The 10,206-nt window shown below is 52.8% G+C and overlaps 1 protein-coding gene across 1 annotated transcript; it reads right to left on the bottom strand.

The window, feature by feature from the left end:
* Window positions 1-6,423: 6,423 nt before the first annotated feature.
* On the bottom strand, window positions 6,424-9,979 carry EVX1 (even-skipped homeobox 1). Its single transcript, XM_036378998.1, has 3 exons — window positions 9,547-9,979; window positions 7,764-8,014; window positions 6,424-7,057 (listed from the first exon to the last, which is right to left on the bottom strand). The coding sequence occupies exons 1-3, from the start codon at window positions 9,977-9,979 to the stop codon at window positions 6,527-6,529; spliced, it is 1,215 nt and encodes a 404-aa protein (XP_036234891.1). The 3' UTR covers window positions 6,424-6,526.
* Window positions 9,980-10,206: the final 227 nt, after the last annotated feature.

Below are 10,206 nucleotides of genomic sequence, written 5' to 3'. Positions count from 1 at the left end.
CGCATTATTTATCTGTTACCTTGCGAGCGGGCAGAGCTTGCCGAGAGAGCTCTCGCCGCCTCAGCTCCCGGGTTGCCTGTCCCTGAGGACACCAATTAAAGGCACTAATTGGACAGCGATACATCAAAGTCTGTCGCTGAGACCGGCTCCTTGGAGCTCTGGGGGTCCTGTAGGCAGGCTTTTGTTTTAGGCACTGCTCCAGCTCCCCGTGTCGGGCTGCGCGCTCCCCTGGCCCGCTCTGCTGCCCGAAACCCTCGCGTTTCCCAGCCCAGCAGTGCCCGTGGGTCAGGGCGCCCCACGCTGCCCTTTCCGGTGAGGAAAAACTGCATTGGTGCCCCCGGTTCACCGGGAGGACGGCTCACCTCGTGTTGACCCACCTGTGCTGACCCTCGCACACTCCCACCCATGAAACCCTCCTCTCCCTGCGGTGGCTCTTCGGTGAGCCCCTCGTCCCCAGCAGGGAGGCAGGGCCGGAGGATCCGCGCTGCCCAGCGGAACTCGGAGCTGCCACCTTCAGGGTCCCTTGGACAGAGGACGTGGGGCCGGGTCCTACCCCTACCATACCCCAGGTTTTCCCTTCGCACTGTATTCCCGGTGCCCTGGGGTAAGCCCCTGTAGGGCAGCAGGTGTTTCTCCGAGCCCGGGATCACCCATTCAGTCTGGGCAGGAGCCTGCAAGAGCCCCAGACAGGGCTTCAGTGCCAGGGGGGCTCCAGGTACATGGGAGGTGTTTGGAGAAAGGATGAGAAGCGGGAGGAGACAGTTATACACCGGGACCCTGACAAACAAGTCTGGTCTCTTCTTTGCTTTCCAACTCTTTCGAGAAATGAAACAGTTCTCCTCGTTACGAAAGTGGTTTATTTCAGCTTCTGTAGAGGCTTTATTAACCCTGAGTTATTCGGGTTTTCCCAGGTGAGGCTGCTCCAAGCCCGAAAGAAAGAGCCGACGCTTCCAGGAGTGGTGCAGTGATCCTTTGCCGGCTTCATCCTGAGCCGGGCGAGCACCGCGCCAGAGGGAGGCTGGCTGTGTGCAGGGCTGGGCCGGGGCATTCGCAGGGCTCGGCCTGAAACAGGGCTGCTGGTACGCATATATTTATATACCTCGATAGGAGCCAGTCAGAGGCAGAAAATGACAGGTCTCCCCGCAGGAGAGCTTGGCATCCCCGGGCTGAGCAGCGGCGCGGTTTGCTTATTCTTGCGTGATTAAAAGCTGCTTTTTAACGCGTCCTTTCTGCGGCCATCGCGCTCGGGAGCAAAGCACGGCTCCGCAGAGACTAGACTGGGTGGCCCACGAAGGAGTGAGGGTGGTTGTGCTGAAGAGCATAGGAGCCGATCCGGCGGGGATGGAGTTTGGTGATGGTCCCCTTTTCCCCACCTGCAGCTCCGTTCCTCTGCTCAGGCCGGAGAGGATGTGTCGGGAGAGCGAGGAAGTGTTTGATGGTTTACTGCCCTCGGAGGCATTTGTTTTTCATTTTGCAAACTCTTCTCTTTAAGTAATTGTTCCTGTTAAGAGTGTATACCTTTCACTGGGCTTCACCGCGCTATAAATAATCTCGATGAAGATGCAAGGATATGACTTTCACAAGATTGGACAATTGATTAAATCTGTGACCTGCAATTGCGAATAATCTTGGAAGGCTATTTAAACAGATGAAGGCCTAAATTGTCTTGCTTGTATCTGAATTAATTTCTCATTCATCATCATTATGGAGTGATTGGTTCTATTCAGGCTTTGCAGCCTGCTGGAACGAAACTGGATTTAAATGAGACTGTAACACAATTTAAATGCTCCCCAGATTTAACGAGGCCAATCGAGCAGCTGCAATAAACACAAATATTTTTCTAAACAGCCTTGTTTTAAATAATTACTTAATACTTTCATGTGATGTTCTTAAGTGGCAATTTCTGTCTCTGAAGTCCCAGGCAATTCTTTGCAGAGAGGGCAGCAGGGAAAATCACTTTATGTGTTTGCTCTGCATGTATATGTGCATGAAATACACCGATTGAAATTCTTTAAAGTGAGGTTTGTAAATATTAGTGTAAACCTGCACTACATTCTTGGTTGTAGATACACTCGTGGTAGGTGATTTAAAAAATAAAAATTAAAAAAAAAAAAGTGGGGTGGGAGCAAACGGTGAACTGGAGGCCAGAGGTTGTGATCTATTTGTTTTCTTGGTAGGAGATCTTGAACTAGCTATTTCTTCTTCCTCCTACCTGAGAGAGAGAAGAAAAACTTCCTAAACCAGGGACCAGTTCCGGCGGGGATCTACCCTAACCTATTGTAACCGCATCCCTGCCGCAGTACCAGCTCTCCAGGGTCAGGACGGGACGCTCCCGCCTCACAGAAGGAGAAGCGAGAGCTGAATGGAGCAGGCAACATGTAAGGGGCTCCGGGCAGAAGGATGAAGCAAAAAGCGCGTGGGGCTGGTTTCTCTCCCTTTACATCCACACAGGAACCTGATGCGCCTAAATGAAGCCATTTGTGTTAAAGAGACTTCAGCTCATCCTGACGTGGGCTTTACCCCTGGGGTGACACTATTGTAAGAGGCAGGACAGCGAGCCTTGGGGTGACATATGGTAGAGGGTGTTTTCAGGGGCTAAACTCGGTAGTAAAATAAAGTAGCCAGGCGAGCAGAAGAATAATAGAAAACAAAAGGATCTTTCAGATAGACAAGCCAAAAAGCTAAAGGAGCCGCATGCTTTTCTGCAGGTGCTGGCAAATGACCGAACAACCCAGCAGAAAACGTGAAATATGGAGAGACGATTTGCCAATGATTTAGGCGCTGAAGTAAAGCATAGTGCTGGGAAAGCAGATCCGATCCAGTTTAATCATACAACCTTAATAAAAACATATAGTCTGAGACGGGAACGTAAGCGTCAGTCTCGTTGCTATTTCACTTAATGGTACAGGAGGTGACAGATAAAACACAACAAAGATGGGTTGAGTGATTTGATAGTAAAGGACCAATTTAATGCGCGAGTTACAGCGCTGCTCCCCGGGATCGTTTAGGCTTAACCCGTTCTCTAGAGCTCATCTTCTTCCTCTTCTGGTTCTTTTTTTATTAGTAGTATTATTATTCAGTTGTTTAAAATGAGCATTATCCCAAACATATGCAGTGCAATCAGCTCGGTCACACTTACAAGAACACGCTTTAATAAGGCAATCAATCAAACGCTAACAAGGCGCGGGGGGGTGGGAGGGACCGCCTTTAGGAGCTGAATTTGGCTGGCCAGGGACCGAACCCGATGTAGCACATGGGGTACCCCGAAGGAAACTCCACTCCCGCTGGTGACAAGGGGCCAGGTGCCCATCGCCGCCTCCCCCGGGGCCTCACCCCAGTTCCTCGAAGGGTCTCATCCCGACCAGGGCGAGGCCATGGAAATCTGCCCGCCTGGCGGCAGTGGCTCGGGGCCAAAGGCAGAACCTGCTGCCGGCGGGGTGCCCTGTGTGTGCCCTCGCCGCCGTCAATGCCCCACGCGTGCCCGGAGCCAGCGCCCCACGTGGGGCCGCGGACACCACCACCGGCGGCGAAGGTGTTAACGGCATCGGCCCCACGCAGCAAATGGAAAATTTCATTATGAAGTAATGAGTAATTCCTCCCACTGAGATGTATTGTTATATCTTCCACTTCAATTTAGGAGCAGAGCGGCTCAATTACCTAGAAAATACAGTCAATTAAAGGCTGCTGATTGGACACGAGGACGGATCATCGATCTTGTACTTTCCAATATCGCTCCAGACACCTCATTTTCCCTCCCCTATTAACTGAAAATACTCCTGGCATTACCGCGACCCGCAGCCTATTTACCTGTCGCAGGCAATCTCTGCCCTGTGACCGAGTCGCGGAGAAATTCACAGCCACCCTTTGCCGCACCATCCTCCGGGAGTGGGCGACCGGGAGGGCGGCTCTGGAGCCGGGGGACGGGGAGACCGCGCCGGTTGCGGGCTTTCCCTGTCCCTGCCTCCCCGCTCGCTCCCCGTTTGCTCAAGGGGGATGTCCCAGTCACGGGTGGAAGTGGTAATCAGAGACTTAAATGCTCTTTTTCTCTCACACGCTCCTAGATATATAAAATATACGTATGTGTGCGCCAGCCGATGGCATTTGCTGAGCTGGTCACTCTGCAAGAGCAAACTGCTGGCCGCGGTCGCAGCAGCAGCCTCGGCCGGATCTTGGCCTGCGCTCTCGGCCCAGCAGGTGCCTGTGCCTGGCCCACGAATGAGGGTCGTGGGCTATGTGAGAGACCCCGTTTTTGGTGGATAGCGCTCAGCTGCCGTCCTATCCCTCCCCGACCTCTTCAGTGCTCCCTTCTCCCGCGGTTGCCAGGGGAATGATACCAAGCACTGGCCCCGCAGCTCCTATTTTATCGGACTGGTTCTTCTGTCTGCTAAAAGACAAAGTAAAAGAGGGGGAAAGGCTTGCAAAGCTCGGATGTTGTTCGGCTCTCCCCTTGGACGCTGTTTACAATTGTTATTTCCGGGGGGGGGACGGGACGGGGAGGGAGAATCTATTTTGTGAGTGTCCAAAAAGGGCCATTGCTTTCATGTCCATGAGGAAATCTCATTTATAAAGAGTGGAATAATCTGGCGTTAATGATTTAAAGATTGTGACTTTGGATGGGGTTTTTAAAAGCTGTAATAAACAATATTTTTTTATTGGAAAAAATATGTCCTGGCACGCCCGTGTCTCTTCCCTGCTCTCCATCCGCTATAGGGAAAAGCTTCTATGCACTCCCTCTCCTAAAGACAAAAAGTCTCCGGTGTGGCAGTAAACCAGAGGCTTCTGAGCAATTTAGTACAAAGTAGACACAGAGGTGTCAACAAGTCTTTGTTCTGTCCAGCATTTATTTTCCTGCTTGTTGAACTGTAACTATTAGAAACTGCACGGTGAAATTCGTCTTAAGCAACATTTTAACCTTTTTTTTTTTTTTTTTAACAGGCGCGACAACAATATGAGTGAGAGGTTGTTAAAACGTGTCGTTATTATCGGTTTTGGTGTTGTTATTTTTGTTGGTATTCCGTCATGGTAACAAATTATGGCAGTGTATTTTTGGGCTATTTTAAAACAGAATGAAATAAATAATGTCGGTTTTGGAAGAAACCACTATCCAGCTCCGTGGCCGTGGTGGGTTTTTTTTGGTTTGGTTTTTGGTTTGGTTTTTTTTTTTTTTAATTTAGGGTTACAGAAATCCAAGCAAAAGCAATTATGCTACCTTCTTCTGAAATACCTTCTGGATAGGAGACGGGTGGGTGGCTTTGTGAAAGAAAGGCTCTTTAAGAAGGAAGAGTGACCAGTGTGAAGGACACACACAAATGCAAAGATCAGGGATGGAGAAAGAAACACAAAACCCGACAAATGAAATAATTACTTAAAAAACAAAATTTAAAAAAAATAATAAAGAGAAGACACAGCAAGGAGAAGGCAATGAGAGAACTGAAGGCTGAAGTACAAAGGAAGGAAATCGCCTTTGCTCCAATTTACAGACTGGTGATTGTCTGAAGGAGTTGTGCTCCCTGTCACCTCTAATCTCTTCCCTTGGCGGCTTGTTAGCGTTTGGCACGGGGTCTTTGCTCGCGGAGCATTGTACATTCGATATTCAAAAACCCTCTTTACATATACATCACTTGCTAATTTCGTCAGTGTGTGCACATTTCAGCCACTGATAATAGGACATTGTTATTTAAAGGACAAATAATAGCTCTGACCCATAAAGAGGCAGGAGCTCGTATTTTTCCCCTGCCAGTTCCAGTCTGCCTCTTAAAAATAAAATTTGGAATGAAAGAGGAATTGAAACGCTGGATTTTTGCTCACAACGAAGGACGAGACAAGGGAGGCTAAAGAATGCAATTAAACCACGAAAGTAATGTACAGAATGACAGGTTTTCTTTATGGTAAAGCATTGTTATTTTCCATAGAGACAACTGGATAATACTGCCGAGTTGCAAACCGGAAACCTTTTGGGGTTTGTTTTTGTTGTTTGCCTGTTGTTTTTATTTTCTGAACACTGAGGGATTACATCTTTGCTTTCTTCATGCGCACAAGCCATTTCATTATCAAGATAGTGTTTTTTTCAAGTATTTCAGATTTTCCTTCTCCGTCTCATAGATTTGTGCATAAGGTTTGTTGTGATCCGCAGAACCCCCAGCCCTTGGGAAGAAGTCTATCCACGGAAAAGAAAGTCCCAGTACATTTCTGTATGTGGCTGGCTGGACCATATTTCATTCGAGTTGATTTTCTTCCTCCTTCGTGCCTGAATACCTTCTCAGAGATAAATCACTAGTAATTCTTCCCTTCTTCTTTCTTTTATTTTTCCCCCCCTTGGAATGTAAATCCTTTTAAGACTGAGCTATTTTTAGTCTCTTTTCTTCTTTTTTTTTTCTTTTTTTTTCTTTTTTTTTTTTTTCTTTTTTTCCTGTGGGTGTCCGCGGCTGAGGAGAGAACACGATTAAATAAACATGGGCTGTAGGTACATTAACTCGAAGAGAAGTCCGGGAAAGGGATGAGTATTTAATAACCCTAAGACAAAGGTTTATCTCGTTAAAGGTACTTCTTCTCTCTGGTCCATGGAAACTGAGGTGGCTTTGCTCAGCACAGAGGGCGTGAAAGTGAGAAAGGAGTCAGTCCTGGTTGTGGCCGAACAGGTAAAGTCTGATCCGGAGGGTCTCTGCGCCAGCCCGTTGGACTGGCCGCTGTGGCATGCCAGGCAGGAGCAGGGGCTGCCCCCGGCGCTGCTGAGTCCATGAGTTGGGGCAGGGTAGAGAGAGGGATGTCTGAAGGCGCACAGCAGTTCTGGTCTCGGGTACGGGTGGGACAGGACCCTGAAGGTGTCCAGAGGCCTCAGGGGGGTACTGAAGGGGGTGGCGGCAGAGGCCGATGTGGCGCCGATGCCCATGTGGGAGTAGTACGGCAGGGGCAGGTGGGACGGGAACGGGTACGGCAGGTTCCCGGTGGCTGCCGCGTGGCTCATCATGTACGTATAAAACGCCGGGTCGGCCGGGTGAGGCCAGGTCATGGCCAGGCGCTGCCGCTTGTCCTTCATCCTGCGGTTCTGGAACCAAACCTGCGGACAGAGGAGAGGCGAGAGCCGTCACCCGCCGCTCTCCGCCGGGCCGCCGGCCCCGGCCCCGCTCCCAGGGCGGTGCGGCGGACGTGGGTCTGCCCGAGAGCGGAGACCGGCGCCAGCTTTCCCTCCTAGAGGGACTTGTCATCACGTACAGAGGGATCAGTTAAGCCCCTATAAAAATCTACAGGGAGACCCAGAGGAGCAGCCCTTTGAGGGTGCTTGTTTTCCTCTTTGCTTGTTAGGGCTTGTCCTGCCCACCCCCCGTCCCCGGGTTCCGGCCAGCCGGGCGGCTCTGCCTCATTGCTGCCCTTTCGCGTCCACAGCTACCTGGGACTGTTGCTGTGGGGTTTATTTTCGTGTGCAAATGTTTTGGAAAAGGCAAAGCAAAGCGAGATCGAAACAGGATCTGCTCCTGGCTTTCTCTTCCCTCCCCCAAGAGCTGAGCGAGATCTGGACTGAACCGAAGGGAGGATTAAAAGTAATCTGCTAGGGAGAGGGCAGATTAGCGGCGCTGGCCGGGATGGCTCCTGGAGCCGTGTCCCATCTCCCGCATTGCTGCAGGGTGCGGGCAGGGCCAGGAAAGGGGCGGGGGGAGCTGAGAGGGAGGGTTATGCTGGCGAAGTGCTTTCCCGAGTTTTGCAAGGAAGTTTGGCCATACAGATTTATATCGTGCTAATTGGAAACATGTCCGAGCTGCGTGTACCTTGATGGTGGTTTCTGGCAGATTTAGAGCAGCCGCCAGCTCACATCTCCGGGGCCTGGACACGTAATTCTCCCGGTAAAACTCCTTCTCCAGCCGGGCGATCTGCTCGCGGGTGAAGGCGGTGCGGTAGCGGCGCATCTGGTCGCTGGCGCTGCAGGCCAGCGAGCCCTGGGAGCCGCCGCTGCCTCCGCTGCCCTTGGGGTGATCCCCCCCGCCGCTGGGGCTGCCGGCCAGCGCCTCGGAGCACGGCCCTGCGTGGGGAGCCCGGAGCAACGACACACGCTCGGAGGCGGGCGGGCACGCAGGGATGCTCGCCGTCCGCCTCCCCAGCGAACCCACCTCGGCCCCCCATCCCACCCCATTTCGCGTTTCCGTGCCCGGCCCGGTGTACTGAGGGTATTGGGGTACTGACATCCAAGAAGGACCGGGGAGGAGGGCAGCGAGAAAGGGGATGAAACACCGCCTGAGGGTTTGAGAGGGGCTTGTTCACTCTGGCTGGGAGGTTACCTGTCCCCCGCCTCCCCGACACACACCTCCTGCAATGGCGGTGTCTGCTCGCTCAGCCTCACACTCGCTTCCCGCACCGGGAAACCGGAGCGCCGCAGCATCCCCCGACCCTGAGTGCCCGGAAAAGGCAGGTGTGCCCGCCATCCGTGTAGCACGGCTCCGCTGCTCCTTCCTCCAGGCCAGCAGGGACCCAGGAGTGGAGCAGCCAGCAGACAGGGACTGTTCTCTCTGAGGGGAAGGTGAGGCCTTGGGGACGTCCGCTCAGCCTCCAAAGAACAGGATGGGATGTTTTCAACGAGCCTCTAAGGGATGAGGGAGGACAGACAGCGCTCTCTACGCTACACGGCTTCTTGAAGTGATTGAGGAACGGGGAGGGGGGAGAAGTGGGTTGTTGTCAGGGTAGGGACGCCTTTGCCGGGCTGGGAAGGTGGGAATAGGGAGTGAGGAGTGGGGGCAGGGGGAAAAGAGGCCTGTCCGCTGCCTTTGCTTTCAAATGCAACTCTCCCTCATTGTGCCCGAGACCAAAGGCAATTAATTCATTGGGACCATTTCCGAGCTGGCGCCACCGAGACATAGAAGTGACAAGGTAATTTGGACCTCTCTTTTTTTTTTTTTTCTCTTTTTTTTTTTTCTTTTTTTTTTTTTTTTTTTTTTTTTTTAACCCAACGTGCAAACAAGGCCCTCACTACCGCACTTGGGGCTGGCATGAGTCGGCGAGAGATTTTACAGTCTTTATGGGCGCTTCCGCACTCGCCCGGGCACATTTCACCCTACAAAACCACAAACAGCTCTTGGCCAGAAAACCCGTTTGATCTTACCCCCACACACACACACATACCAAAAAAAAAAAACCGCCAGTGTGGAGGATCGTAAGGGATTTCCTGAAGTATGCACTGTCTAGGCGATGGGGAAGAATAAAAATAAAATAGAGCAGACTGAAAAGGGGAGCGCGTGGTTGTCCCGGCCAAAAAGATCCTACGGGACAAGCCGCAGACCTGACGCATCCACGATGGGAAGCCTGGCTCCCCTCCAGGGACGCGGGGGCTGCCCGGTGTCGTGTCCTCTGACTCCCAAACAAGTCTCCCGGTGGCAGGGAGGTGAGCAATCAGTCAGGAAAGAGATCACACACGCGCGGACACACACACACACGATTTCTTTGCCCCTCGCTCAGCTGGCGAGGGGAAAATCCCCTCCGGCAGCCCCCCCCGCCCCACCAGTGCTGCCACCCAGCCCCGGAGCGGACGTGGGGCTGGAGGCATGGGAAGGAGTTGGGTACCTTTGCTGTGCTGGTACTCGGCGCTCCCCGTGGCGCAGTCCGGGGTGCAGCTCACCTCGATTTCCTCATAGAAATCCGACTCGGTGTCCGAGCTGCTCTGCTGCCCTTTGCTGGAGGGGAGCTCCGGGACGGGGGGCTGCTGTCCGGCCGAAAGCAGTGCTGCCGCCGCCGAGCGGCTCTCCGGCACCGTCCCTGTCCCTGGCAGCACCTCCACCTCCTCTTCGTCTTCTCCTCCGCCACCTCCTCCTCCTCCTCTCTCCCGGGACGACAAGGGGCCAGGTCTGGGGCTGATGCAGTTCCGATGGATCATCTTCTCCTGCGGCTCCGCAGCGGGGCTCCCCACTGCTTCGGACAAATTAGGCACCCTCTTGCCAACTAGAGCGCCAAGAGTAGTCCCCTCCAGAAACATCACCATCTCCTTCCTGGTTTCCATTGTGGCTTTGCTTAAGGGAGGGGAGAAAAAAAATCCAGATCTCTTCCCCCCCCTCCCTGCTGCTCCCGCCCCAGCCTTGTACAAACCCAGCAACCCTCTCCTGCCAGTGCAGAGGAGCCAGCGGTGAGATAGGGTGACCTTGTGATGCGAGCGCTCCACTCTGCTAGGCTGCTCTGGGAGGGATCACCATTGCCCTCTTCTTTCTAAGCTGTCATCCTCAATGGTGC

Source organism: Molothrus ater, chromosome 1 (genome assembly GCF_012460135.2).
Source record: "Molothrus ater isolate BHLD 08-10-18 breed brown headed cowbird chromosome 1, BPBGC_Mater_1.1, whole genome shotgun sequence".
NCBI lineage: Eukaryota > Metazoa > Chordata > Aves > Passeriformes > Icteridae > Molothrus > Molothrus ater.
The sequence above is the reverse complement of the archived record's forward strand: the minus strand, read 5'-3'. Positions and strand labels throughout refer to the sequence as shown.

Excerpts from the sequence above, each read along its gene's own strand:
- EVX1 (XM_036378998.1), bottom strand. The coding sequence starts at position 9,979 with ATGGAAACCAGGAAGGAGATGGTGATGTTTCTGGAGGGGACTACTCTT. Across the intron at positions 8,015-9,546 it reads CGAGTACCAGCACAGCAAAG|GGCCGTGCTCCGAGGCGCTG; the intron begins GTACCCAACTCC and ends CTCCCCACGCAG. Across the intron at positions 7,058-7,763 it reads TGCCAGAAACCACCATCAAG|GTTTGGTTCCAGAACCGCAG; the intron begins GTACACGCAGCT and ends CTCTGTCCGCAG.